This window comes from Elgaria multicarinata, chromosome 4 (genome assembly GCF_023053635.1).
Source record: "Elgaria multicarinata webbii isolate HBS135686 ecotype San Diego chromosome 4, rElgMul1.1.pri, whole genome shotgun sequence".
NCBI lineage: Eukaryota > Metazoa > Chordata > Lepidosauria > Squamata > Anguidae > Elgaria > Elgaria multicarinata.
In genome coordinates, this window is record NC_086174.1 from 19320861 (window position 1) to 19335234 (window position 14374).

At 44.3% G+C, this 14374-nt stretch overlaps 1 protein-coding gene across 1 annotated transcript in view; it reads right to left on the reverse strand.

Annotated features, from left to right (window-relative positions):
* MSH2 (mutS homolog 2) overlaps positions 1–7760 on the reverse strand; it is an 87525-nt gene extending 79765 nt beyond the window's left edge. The window contains exons 1-3 of the mRNA XM_063123885.1: positions 7471–7760; positions 4307–4461; positions 947–1225 (exon numbers count right to left, since the gene is read on the reverse strand). Of these exons, the coding sequence (XP_062979955.1) occupies positions 947–1225; positions 4307–4461; positions 7471–7723 (687 nt within the window). The 5' untranslated portion in view covers positions 7724–7760. The remainder of the gene's footprint in view (positions 1–946; positions 1226–4306; positions 4462–7470) is intronic.
* Between the last annotated feature and the right edge of the window lie 6614 nt (positions 7761–14374).

Below are 14374 nucleotides of genomic sequence, written 5' to 3' on the forward strand. Positions count from 1 at the left end.
TGCCGGCTGGAGGGAGAGTCGGGGTCTTTTCTCCCTTGCAGGAAGCTTTGGAGAAGGATAGAAATGGTGTGAGAAATCCTAGTTACTCCTGGCCCCCTAAGCTTTTAAGACCCACCTCTCCCTCTAGCCAACGACACAGAGGGCTGCAACAGGCAGGCAGAGTCTTGCCCAGCTCGTCGGAAGAAACTGCAGGTGTTTCTCCCACTGTTTTGATCCTTTTCCAAAGCTTCCTGCAGGACAGGCACAAGCTCCCGGCCCTCCCTTGAACCCCCTATGATTGCCAAAGGGCTGAATGGGAGAAAGGGCTGAAGGAGGACAGAAGCAGCAGGAAAAACGCCTGCTTGTCGTGTCACCTGCACAGCAGTTTGGGGGAAGTTTTTTTTTAAAAAAAAAAACAGAAGAGAAGAGGCTCTTATTTATTTTTTTCTTAAGGTATTCCATACAAGGCAGTACAAATATAGAGAAACCGTGGCCTCTTCCAGAAGCCTGCTGAACATGCTGGAGGGTGGGGTGGGGTGGGGGTGGAATTGGCAGCAAGAGCAGAGAGAGACCTGGCTAGGAAGCCAAGCTGGTATCTGTAAGGCCCCTGGCTGTAACTATGCTTTGCCTAATTCAAACATAATCCGAACCAGCAAGGGAGGGTGTGCAAGTGTGAGAAGGGAGGAGAAGAAAGCCATCTTTGACTGCAAGGATCACACTAGAGGTGTGTAGGCTTGCAGTGGGGAGGGAGAGAGACCAGAAAAAACTAGGGGAAAATGCTGTCTGGGGAATGCAGGAGGTTGTAGGACTTTTTCCTGTCTAAACAGGCATCAGATTGGTGCCTTAAGCCAATTAAACCTTGCAGGCCAGTTCAAAAGGAATCTTCCAGCGCATTCCTCTCTCCTCCACCCCAATTTCAGGTTTATGTAAAATAAAGTCTACAAGCCCCAAAGCTTTCATGGCTTACCTGTCTCAGTTTCTCCATATCTCCAGCAGCCTCTCCAATAGGGAACAAACATTCCTTGGGTCCCATCTGAACGAGTAGCGCTTCGAGGTTTGAAAACTGATCGTTATCTGGAAACTCACACACCTCCAGTTTCCTCAACAAAGTATCCACAAACCCAACACCGACAACTTTCTGCCCATCCCCTGAGAGCAGCTTAATGCCCACAACACCAACGGAAGATGACATATCGTGGTTGCCGAAGAGAATATCCTCAAACTGGGCGAGGTTCCCTGGAGAACCCTATTTGATGAAAGAAAATCAGAGCAGGAGATGTGATTTTGAATTATAGAAGAGCTTAAATACACACAGAGATACGGCAATTACGCTGCCAAAAAGATCAAACTGGATTTTTCTTCACCTAAGCCGCATCACACCTTTTGAAATTACTACCCGAACAGTCAGATTACACTACGCTACGCATTGCTTCCAATCAAGCGTACCAACACCGCAGCGGGTGACTAAAAAGTCCAAGCAATCAGAACGCAGGAATTGCCAGACTACAAAATAGTTCTAGGAAATAATTTCTAGCCATTAATTTTGGTGAACGGCTTTTGGTTCACCGTCAAAGAAGGGCCTCCCCTGTAATACCTGGGACAGTGGTCTCAGAGTAACCAGCAATGTAACAATGGAGTTTGAGGCTAGATCTGTACAGGGTAACAAAGATCAGACTTCCAATTCCTCCTGGTTCTATGTAAGGACCTCCTATTTCTCCCCACTAATGAAGTTTTTGTGAACCCCCAGAGAGCTTCGGCTATTTAGAGGTATAGAAATGCAGTCAATAAATAAATAAATAATAAGTGACACAATCCAGCCAACATACCTGGCAATGCAAATGATGCTGGCAAGTGAGCAAATGCTAGCAAGCGAGCCAAGCCTTATCCCACTAAGGCAAATGAGCCAAGCCTTATCCTACAGAGGGAGGAAACAAAATCCCTCTAGGGCAAGGTTGATTCTTTCAACCTATTTAAATTGCTTGGAAGCTCTTAGGAGCCACATTCCAGTGGCGGGCAGGGCCAAAGGCACTGGGGGCAAGGCCAAATCCGCCAGCATATAATAGTTTAAAGATCTTACTGCCAGTAGGTATGGCTTAGGAGAGGTATTTCAACCTTTTAGATTAATTAATTAATTAATTTATTAATTAATTACATTTCTATACCGCCCAATAGCCGGAGCTCTAAGAAGATTAAGAAGAAAGCTGCACAAAAAACAGGAAACCACCAAAGAACTGGTAGCGGGGGGGGGGGGGAGTGGGGGGGGCGAATGGAAGAGGGCGTGGCCATCTGGGAAGTTCGGAGGGCCAGATTTGGCCCCCGAACCTGAGGTTGCCCATCCCTACTAAGGGTGGTGGTGGTGGTGGAAATCCCTTTGCTCCCTTCACCTTTTCTGGTGAATGCCCATTTGTTTGTGCCATGTGTGGCGTGTTTCTATTGGGACAGTATGGCCCAGTCAGCTTGCATATCTTCTCTTCCACCAAGAAATATGTCACAATCACCATGTACTTTCTGGGTTGAATCTAGTTCACCTGTGGGTGGCATTTTGCCCATGGGGCTCTTCTGCTGGAGAGTGACATGGCCTTCTAGAGGAGTGGGCAGAAAGTAGATCTCTAGATGTTTGGCGCTTTAACTCCCAGCATTCTTGACCACTGGCCGTGCTGGCAGAGGCTTCTGGGAACAGACATCCAAAACATCTGGAGATTAACCTTCTGCCCACCCCTGTTCTAGAAATCATGACAAAAATATTTCCTTCCACCTTTGAAGCTGCAGAGATGGGCAGGGATCATACTGGCAGCTTCACGGTGACTCCCAACCCATCCCCAGCTCCAAGTCTGGAAGGATGTTCACGCATGCACCCCACCTCTCTTTCCTACAGGAGACACAGCCCCATAGCCAACTATCAACAGAAGGCCATGCATTATCCACCATCATCTTCCCTGCATGGCGGAAAAGCGGAGATGTGGACACTCCTATAACCACTGCTTGGCAGAGGGATTCTAAACCCATTTGCCAAGCACCGATTGAAGCCCAAACGCTGTCCTCCTGCCAGTGGGGGACGGGGGATTCCTTTGCTATAGGGTGGAGGCACTAGCCACCAGCCAGCCAGCAGAGGGTACAAACCTGCCCACTACCAGTTTTGGTTTGCTGAACAAGGCCCCAAACTATTAGATTAGTTAAATAAGGCCCAAACAATTAATTGCATCATATGAACCAAGCTATTTACTTTCTTGGAAGTGTCCTGTTGCATTTTATAATCAAGCATGTAGGATGCCCTGCAGTGCTAAGGGTTGGAAGAAGCACAAACTCCAAGGCCAAGTTTGCAGTGAAGGAATAAACCTGTGTTTGGGCTGTGCCACTTCAGACCGCAAGTGGAGGCTCTCGTGACTGAATGGTTCTTTAATAGAAATAGGAAGGCCTGAGGGGGCGGGGGAAATGGGGTGGAGGGGTATTCCCCTGAATGCTCCAAAAAAACCACCCACTCCCTCAGGTTTTTCCCAGACCTTCACATCTCTATTCTTTATATAAATAATTTCCTACATAAATTCATTTATTTTTTATTAACATTTATATCCCGCCTTATCTGTTTTTAAAAAAAACCATCGAGACAGTGTACAACAATTTAAAATAACAAAACGTTAAAACATTTTAAAAAAAAAACCTCCCTGGCCTGCTAGTTTTCTATGTGGAGGGACCATTTTTGTACAGAACAGAATGCCCCACCTGCAGATCTAAAGCGATATGCACAGATTTACCATCTCGGCAAGAGCTCTAGGCCCTGGTCTCCTATAATCTTACATATTCATTCAAACCTCAGCAGGCCTGGTACCTAAAAAACTGATGCTGACCTGGTTCACGTGAGAAGCCAGTGTGTGAATTTCCCCAGTTGCCTGTTTTAGGTTTGTGGGTGGCTTATTAACCACCTCAAGAACCCACCTTCAACAATAACAAGCTGCTGCGACCCCCCATTGCAGCTTGAATTTTCAAAATGGCAGCCACAATGAGGAACCCTGAGGGGAAATGCATCCTCAGTGGCTTCTCGTTATGTGAGAACCAACTCAATGACTCTCAGAAGTGAAGTATTTTTTCTAGCCCTATGAGGTGCCTCCAATTATTAAAGAGCAGAACCCTTCAACATAATGGATTGCAGAGAAGCACCAGACACTCCTGAATGTGCCTGATTCCAAGAAGTCTAATTGCCAGATGAAAAGTACTCACAGGTTTGCAATCAGAGCAACAAATACTTTTAATATCAATATTCAGTCCAACTGGTTATGATGAAGACATGTGTGAATAGGAGGGGGGAAAACTGGTTATGATGAAGACGTACCTTGTATGCCAAGTTCCACTCACTCTCTTTGGTGGATTTATTTCCAGCTTTGTTCTTGTACACCTCAGCTCTGTACTGACGAACCAGAAGCAAGTCCCTCAAAAAAGATTCAAAATTCATCTTGCTAAGTGCAACACTTTCAAGTTTCCGGGTTCCTAAAGGATGACAATGGGATACGGTTGACACATTACAAAGGAAAGATATGATCTAGTCAAGTTAAGCACTCCTAAGTCCCATTGTGTTATTTCTAGGCCTAGTCATTCACTGAGATAAACAGGACATAAGTCCCGACTAATTTAAGCCTCATTGATTTCAATGGGTTTGCTCTACAAATGACAAAGCCAGGATTCAACCTATTGTTTTCAATAGGAAAGTTATTCCTATTATATAATAGGGTACATAAATTGCTCTTATTGAAATCAAATGTGCCTAAACTAAGGCATCATGCCCAATTATACTTCCTGCAAGCCATAAAAAGAAAGACTCATTGGCTTCAAAAGCTGAACTTGACAGAATACATATACAAGAATTCATACGAAGTATAACTTTCCTGTTGTATACAGGCAAGTAATGGGTTATACACTGGAAGACTAGAATATGAATATGCAATCAAGTCAGTCATTTCTCTGATTAATAATGAGCATTATGTTGGATCCTGGATTGGATCTGGTTTTACTTTTACCACTGTTTTACAAGTGCCTGGAGGCCTGAAGAAATATGAAGAAGTCAGCAGAAATGTATTTTCTAAATGTCAAGGCCTCAGCTGGACAATTATTGAATTATTGGCTGGAGATGTTTTTCAATTAGTCAATTAGTGATTCCATGACTGTACAGTTTTTCCTCTATATAAATGCCTGTGTTTCTCCATCTTTTCCCTCTCCATCTGTAATGCTGCTGCTGTGTAAAACCGTTATGATTGTTTGTGAGTATGTGTGTGTTGCTGTAACTAAGTTATTCAAATGCCAGTAAAAAGGCTTTGTTATAACCAAACAAAGAATCCTGAACCTCATTTGTGTCTTTGCTGCATCCTACACTGAGAGCCGCTGCTAATTCTGCTTATCTCTGGAATAGAGTTTAACTTCCAACACATTACCAGATATTTAGAGAGAAAATATCTGGTTATTCTCATTATTAATCCAAGAGAAAGTCATTAAAAAGAATAAAGGTTTGATTCATCATTGATCTTCAAATTACTGATGTAAACAAGTTCCTTAACAACCTTATAGTCATAACCAGATTAACCACAGGACTAATGGAGCTACAGCCCCCAGCACATGACCTGAGGAGGCTCACTAGGAAGTTCTAATTTCCAGATTTCAAATAAAAGTGTTTTTAGCATTTATAAAACCAGAGATATGAGACGAAAGGCTCAGGTGTATTTCAATCATTTTGTGAGAAATGGACAACTGTTTCATTCAAATGTGTTGTGAGAAATGAGCCTGCTACCATCTTTTAGTGTGTTTAGCCAATGAGTTAAGTCGCAGCTATGATCAACACTTGGCCATGAAGAGAAGTGTAGAGTAAACACATAGCTGCAGAAGGGACTTCCTGGTTCATTTTCAACGCCCTTCTTTTTGGTCCCAGGAAGTTGTGTGTGAGTGTAGGCAAGGAATCTGAAATGGTGGTCTTTTTCAGCTTTTTGCTGACTTAGCTACTGGTGATGGCAGTGGTGTCCCCACTGCCCAATCAACTATCCCTTTCTGGACACCCTCCTACCCACTGCAGCAGGAAAACAGCAATACACCAACTCCCCATTAAGTAAATGTACATTCCTATGCACGTTTAGACAGAAAAAAGGCCTACAACTCCCAGCATGCTAAGAGCTATAGAACTTTTTTCTATCTAAATATGCATAGGAGTGCACCCTAAGTACATTTACCATTTTAGCCCAGGTTTCTTTATTCATTGCATTATTTGTATGCCATATAGTAACCTGAAGGAAGGAAGGGTGAGGGAATAAGAAGGATTTAGGCTGCATTTTTATGTATACATACCTGATAGTAATTCTTATTGAATAGAATGGGATTTTTTTCTAATAGACGTGCATAAACATTGTGCTGTTAGACTGAAATCCTTTACCTAGGTTTAAAATCCATTGAACACAGCGGTACATACTTTTGAGTAGTTATGCATAAGCGTTGCACAATTAATAAACACTTGAGTGTAACCTTATTAGTTTATTACAGCAAAACCAAGAGTCTTGTGACACCTCACTAATTACAACTCTCCCCTGCCCCCATATGCACTGCATATAAACCTGAAACTCCCCATAATACTCCTTACATCTGATGAAGTGGACTATAGCTTATGCCAGAATAAATTTGTGAAGTCTTTCATGTGCCATAAGACTCTTTGTTCTTTTGGCCGTTAATAGGTGGGGGTTTTTTTTGAGTTTGCATTCATGAAGAAGATGACGTTACATGGGTGGGGTGTATGAGAAGCAAGATGATTTCCCCCCCCCATTTTTAATATTAAGGTGAGGTATAAGAGTTGGTGTCAGTCTTCAGACCCCCTCCCCAGGGTCTGCGCATGTGTCTGTGTGTCCAGTTCAGCTATTGTGTCAGACTGTGAGGAAGTCTGAGTCTCTCTCTGAGAGAGAGAGAGAGATTGTGTGAGTTTATATTTTCTGTATCTGTTTACCATGAAAAGTGAAGGTGTGTATGTGTTTTCTATATCTGTAATGTGGGGTGTATGGGTTGAGTGAGTGGATTTCCACCTCGGGCAAGGGTAGGGTGAGAGAGGACAGAATTACAGCTGGACTAGTGAGGCTTCTTAGGTAGCGCTTAGTTCTGAGTTCTAGACCCCCACACACTCCCATGGCTGCCATTTTGTACAAGTGCCCCTGGCCATTTCAAAAGTCCTGAAGTGGCCCACGAACACACACACACACACACACACACACACAAGGTTGGAGAGTTGAGGTCTATAGAACTGGCACCCACTTCCCTAAATCCACTGAAGATACCGGAGATTGAACTTTTTTCATGCGAAGTAGGGGCTCTACTGCCCAGCCCCAACCTAAAGGAGGAAAAGCATTAAAGTTTCCCCACTCCACTCCACCGAGGACGCCTCCTAAACGAATCCCAGGTAACCCCGAGAACCCTGAGCAGCCCCCCATTGCCCTCCAGTCCCCCAACTCCCAGAGGCCCCCCTAAGCCCCGCACCTGTACCCAGCATCCGGATGACCCCCCGCGTCTTGAAGACCTCCGCCGCCGCCAGTATCGCATCCACGCCGTGCACCGTGTAGTAGTCGCCGCGCTCGAAGAACCGCACGGTGGTGGCGGGCTTGGTGGGCAGCGCCATCACGGCGCGCACGAAGCCGCTCTCGGCGCCCGAGCCCTCGGGCCAGCAGCCCTCCCGCGGGGATGTAAAGGGCTCCGTGGAGGCCGCCATGCTGCAATCTCCCGCCATCAACATCAGCAGCCGCCGGTAACTGCAGCCGTGACGCCTCGCGCAGCCAATCCTCGCGCCGCGTCCCAAGCCGGCCACCGTAGGAGCCGCGACCTCTCCGTAACGCGTTCTGAGTGAAATGAACCCTCCCGGCCACCGTCCCGATGCCTTGTGATGGCCGGAAGCTAAGGATTACTGCAGGGCCGCTTGGGAGCACGATCTGAAAATGGCGGCGCTGCGTGTTGTCCGAGCACGCCGCGGTCACCATCTTCTTCTGTCTAACTATGCATAAGATTGTGCCTTAAATCAGCTTTCCCCGACCTACAGCCTTCATTCCCTAATACGTTCCCACCTCCTTAGATAAGTGGAAGGCTGATATTCCCTCCTCACTGCTTGCATTTACTCTAACGAGATAAATGTTATATATAACAAGAATGTAAGTTACACATAAGCCATGTTAGTCTTTGAGAAAAAATCCAAAATCTATGATGGGCAATGCCCCTATTTTGTGCATTTTCCGCTAATCTGTATTAAATCTATTATCTTCCCTAGTGTTTTATAAGCACTTGAAACATTTCAATTGAATAGAAAACATACCCCCCCAAATGAAAAGCTTTATGAAAAATAGAGAATAGTTTTTATAATAAATTATCCTGTGTATTTTTTACACTTAAGTAAATCCCATTGTGTTTGGAGTTCGTGTGCAGAGGACTTAAACTTGACAGCACAATCTGCCCCCTTTTTAAAAAAAAAATGGTTCCCACTGGGTTTGGTGGTATTCAAGTAAGTGCATTGCAGAAGTGTTCAAAGCACTGTGCCTATATTTTCTCACCAATTTTTACAAGAACCTTGTAAGGCAGGTGAATATTCCTGTACTGTGTGTGTGTGTATGAAGCGAGGCTAAGAGAATAGTAATTTAGTGTTTATATATAGCACTTTTACAAGTGTATGAAATGTTTCATATCTATTATTTCTGTAATGCTTACAACACACTGCAATAATATCCTGATTTTGCAGATGGAAAACTGAAAGTTAATGACTCACCTAAGGCCAGCTATACAGTGAAATTTGAACCAGAAACTTCCTAGCTCACATAATGTAGCCACTACCCTCCATCGTGGGATTTTGCAAAAGAATGAGCAATTCAAATAAGTTTTCTCATATGTCTATGACAATTGTTTCATATTCTTGTACACCATCCCGATGTATACAAGGATGAAGGATGGTTAAAAGTATTGCAATAAATATAAGTAACTTTAGTAGATTGCTCTGTTAACACTACTAAAGTAATCTCACATTCATAAAATTCTAGTCATACATGTTCTGAAGTAATTTGCTGTGGGTTTTTTGTGTCTTTATACATTTGTGCTTTAAAAGGTCTTCTGCATGTGGAAGGCATACTGTGTTTTTTAATAACCAAATCGTTGTGTTTTTTTAAGATTTCCAAATGGGAATATACTTGCTTGCTTAATTGTACATAGACTTCTTAAATGTTGGTGCCTTACCATTTTAGAATAGTGATATTTTTCTAACGAAGATTTTTTTTAACTGATGAAGGACATTTCTTTCCAGAGATTTTTCTTAACTGATCTAGGTTAGGAGGAAGCATAATTAACTTGCAACCATATTATTTTGTCACCTTACTCAAGTACAGTTGCAGAAAGAGTCACCAGTTTAGGAAAACTAGAGTAGGATGTTTGGAAGAGCCTTTGTTGTAGTGCTACTGAATGCCAGGTTGGTCCAAAACAAAACCTCTCTCACCCATGATTTAATTGTGGATGAAAGGGCTGACCTGGTAGGTATTATTGACACCTGGGTGGTTGAACTGGGGTTTATGTCTCCCAGCTGTGCCCTCCTGAGTACTTGGTGCAGCACCCATATTGACTTGAGGATCAGGGAGGACAGCCTGCTGTAATAGGAAGTCTATCTTCCTCTCTAGGCTTCCTGTCCATGTGAGTGACATTCTTGAGCGTTTGTACCTTGTGTTAGGTACCCAGGACAGATTAGCGATTCTGCTGGTGTACTGCTCACACACACACCCTTCAGTCTCCCTGTCTGAGCTGACAAAAGTGCTCTCAGACTTGGTACTGAGGACCCCTAGAATGATGGTTCTGTGGGAGGGGATCTCAATTTCCATGCTCAGGCTGCCAGATCCGGGGTGGCTCAGGACTTCAGAGGCTTTCTTCAGATACGTGAGTAGTAAAAGACAGAGGAAAGAAATGGTGGTTCAACTGCTTAATGAGGATGGCAAATTGATAACAGACGACAAACAAAAGGCTGAAGTGCTCAATTCCTACTTTGCCTCGGTCTTCTCCCAAAAGCGGATCTATGAAGCAGAAGTTGAGGGGGCAGGATTGCAGTTTGAGATTGATAAACAAATGGTCAAAGAACACCTAATTTCCTTGAATGAGTTCAAATCCCCAGGGCCCGATGAACTGCATCCAAGAGTAATGAAGGAGCTAGCGGAAGAACTCTCAGAACCTTTGTCTATTATCTTTGCAAAATCATGGAAGACGGGTGAGGTGCCGGACGACTGGAGGAGGGCTAACGTTGTCCCTATCTTCAAAAAGGGCAAAAAGGAGGAACCTGGGAACTACAGACCAGTCAGCCTGACATCCATCCCTGGGAAAATTCTGGAGCAGATTATAAAGAAGTCAATCTGTAAACACCTTGAAATCAATGCAGTGATTACTAGAAGCCAACATGGATTTGTCAGGAACAAATCCTGTCAGACTAATTTGATCTCATTTTTTGATAGGATAACCTCCCTTGTGGACTGTGGGAATGCTGTGGATGTCATATATCTTGACTTCAGCAAAGCTTTTGACAAAGTACCACATGACATTCTGATTAACAAACTAGCTAAAAGTGGGCTAGATGGAACAACTATTAGGTGGATCCACAGTTGGCTACAGAATCGGACTCAAAGAGTACTTATCAATGGAACCTTCTCAAACTGGGGAGAGGCAACGAGTGGGGTGCCGCAGGGCTCAGTCCTGGGCCCAGTGCTCTTCAACATTTTTATTAATGATTTGGACGAGGAGGTGCAGGGAACGCTGATCAAATTTGCAGATGACACCAAATTGGGTGGGATAGCTAATACCCTGGAAGACAGAAACAAACTTCAAAGTGATCTTGATAGGCTGGAGTGCTGGGCTGAAAACAACAGAATGAAATTTAATAGGGATAAATGCCAAGTTCTACATTTAGGGAATAGAAACCAAATGCACAGTTACAAGATGGGGGACACTTGGCTCAGCAATACTACAAATGAGAAAGATCTTGGAATTGTTGTAGATCACAAGCTGAATATGAGCCAACAGTGCGATATGGCTGCAAGAAAAGCAAATGCTATTTTGGGCTGCATTAATAGAAGTATAGCTTCCAAATCACGTGAGGTACTGGTTCCTCTCTATTCGGCCCTGGTTAGGCCTCATCTAGAGTATTGCGTCCAGTTCTGGGCTCCACAATTCAAGAAGGACGCAGACAAGCTGGAGCGTGTTCAGAAGAGGGCAACGAGGATGATCAGAGGTCTAGAAACAAAGCCCTATGAAGAGAGACTGAAAGAACTGGGCATGTTTAGCCTGGAGAAGAGAAGATTGAGGGGAGACATGATAGCACTCTTCAAATACTTAAAAGGTTGTCACACAGAGGAGGGCCAGGATCTCTTCTCGATTCTCCCAGAGTGCAGGACACGGAATAACGGGCTCAAGTTAAAGGAAGCCAGATTCCGGCTGGACATCAGGAAAAACTTCCTGACTGTTAGAGCAGTGCGACAGTGGAATCAGCTACCTAGGGAGGTTGTGGGCTCTCCCACACTAGAGGCATTCAAGAGGCAGCTGGACAACCATCTGTCAGGGATGCTTTAGGGTGGATTCCTGCATTGAGCAGGGGGTTGGACTCGATGGCCTTGTAGGCCCCTTCCAACTCTGCTATTCTATGATTCTATGATTCTATGATTCATGGCCACCATAACAACCACATGTCATTGGCCTAACACATGGAAGAGGATATGTGCTTTATTTGGTTTTCTCGACTGGACAGGAGGATGGTGATCTGAAAGTGGGGGAATTAATATCTACCCCATTGTCATGGTCAGATCACTTCCTATTGTGGTTTAAACTCTCAGCAGCCTTTCCACTTTGGAAGGTGAAGGGTAGACCCATTAAAATTGTCTCCTCACAGAGGCCAATGGATTCCAGAGGGCTCTGGTGGATTTTCCAACTGGTATGGCTGGTGCTCTTCGTGCCCAAGTACCCTCTCCCTCTGAGCAGAGCTTCACCAGCTCTTTACTATATAGCTGAGCTGAGGGAAATGAAGTAAGAGGAAAAACAGAACACAGGTGGAGGAAAACTCATACTGAGTCTGACTGAACACAGGTTAGAGGTCATTATCGAGCCTACGTTGGTAGTGATGGTGGCAAAAAAAGGTGTTATTGTCCATCACAAATGCATCTTCTCAATGTCACCCAGCAGAGCTTTTCCAAGCGATTCATAGCCTGCTACAATCTGAGCCTGCTACATGCTGTGACAATTTTGCTTGGCATTTTGAAGATAAAGCTGCTCAAATCCATCACAAATTGGACATCACAATTAATGCAGTATCATTAGCACAGGTGCCCAGAGCTCCATCTGGTTCAGTTTTATTGGATGGATTTCAGTTGTTGAGGACCAAGGGATGCAGACAAGGTGCTTAGCCAAGCCCAGTTCATTATCTGTATGCTTCTCCCTTATTACATCTATTATGGAGGGAATATCCAGCTGGGTCCAGGAGGTTGGCAACTCCTCCTTGAGTGGTGCCTGCCTCATTCAAGGAAGTGATAATTAGGCCACTCCTGAAAAAGCCTAACCTGGACACAGATGATGTTAACAACTACAAGCCAGTAGCCTTCCTGGGCAAGGTACTTGAGCAGGTAGTTGCCGGTCAACTGCTGGCACTCTTGAATGAGATTTAGACCCATTTCAATTGGGCTTCAGGCCTGATTTTGGACCAGAAACTGCCTTCATTACCCTGTGGGATGACCTTTGCCAAGAAAAGGACAAGGCAGTGTGAACTTGATTCTCTTGGACCTCTTTCGGCTGCTTTCGATATCACCAACCATGGTATCCTTCTGGATACCTGCATGGAGGCACTGCATTGCAGTGATTCTCCTCCTACTTGGATGGCTAGAGGGTAGTGCTGGGGGATTATTGATCTATGCCTTTTCACCAATGATATGGTGTTCCACAGGGCTCTTGGACCCAGAACTGTCACTTGATGCACAGATGGACTCAAAGTGGAATGGAGAGCACCTTTCATCAGCTTAGGCTGATATACCAACTGCACCCTTATCAGGACAGAGATAGCCTAGCTACAGCTGTCCATGCTGATAACTTCTCATCTGGATTACTGCAATGCGTTATATGTGGGGCTGCCTTTGAAAATGGTCCAGAATAGGATTGTTAACAGGGACTGGCCAACGTGATCATATTATACCAGTACTTCTCCAGCTGTGCTGACTACCAATCCATTTCTGGGCCCAATTTTTTATTATTATTTATTTATTCAAGGATTTTTATGCCGCCATTCAGCCAAAAAAGGCTCTCACGGCAGCTTACAAAAGTATTTCTTGACAGTCCCCGCCCACAGGCTTACAATCTAAAAGACATGACACAAAAGAAAAGGGGATTGGGAGGGAGGAGGAGGAGGGGGGAAAGGAAAGCAAATTCAGGCACTACAATCTTAGATGCAAAGTTCAGCAGTTACAGGTGACAGCAGGAGGGAGGGGGCTCTCAGCTGGAGCTGGACCCAGGCACGGTGGAGAGGTGCCTGGCTGCTGCTTCCTCCCTCACTGGTGGCCTCTGCAGTGACAATTCAAAGTGCTTGCGTTAACATTCAAAACCCTAAATGGCTTGGGGCCAGATTATCTGAAGGATCATCTCCTCCCATATGTACCTGCCCTGTCTTCAGCCAAAAGAAGTGAGCGGCTACCAAAAAGCTCATTCCGACTGTGGAATGAGTTTCCCAAAGAGACTTGCTTGGTATCTATGTTGTACTCTTTTCGGTGCCTGGTGAAGACCTTATTTTTCTAGGCAATGCAGGCTTTCAATTTCTGTCACTTTAAATCTGTTACTATATTTCAAATCTTTCCATTGCTGCAAGGTTTTATTTTGGTTCTTTTTACTTTCTTCTGTAGTTTTAAACTTTTGTATTACATTTTATAATGTGGTGTTTTATGATTTAAATGTTGTGAACTGCCCAGAGAGGTTAAGGCTATTTGGGCAGTATAGAAGTAGCCTGTGTACTTTGAGCTCCATTTGCAGTATAGACACTCTGCCCTAGGGCTCCCATAACACAGAAAATACTGCTCATATGCCTTTAATAATTAACAGAAAGGTGCAGTTGCTGCCACTCCGAAGCCTGCAGCAGTCTGCTAAGAATCATTACATGTCTGAATGTTCCTTTTTATTCAGCTATGAAAGGGCCAAAGCCCGTATCTATATAGCTCCCTGCTGTATCTACCAATATATCACTGAAACCCAATCTAAAAATGTACCCTCATAAAATGATTGCTATAGCATACTCCCAGCTCAGAAACCTAGAGGATTTGGGGTAGGAGACTCTCCAATACCTAGATAGCTTCCTATAGGGTTCAACAAGATCCCTCCCCCTATTCCTTACTACCTTGGCATACACACA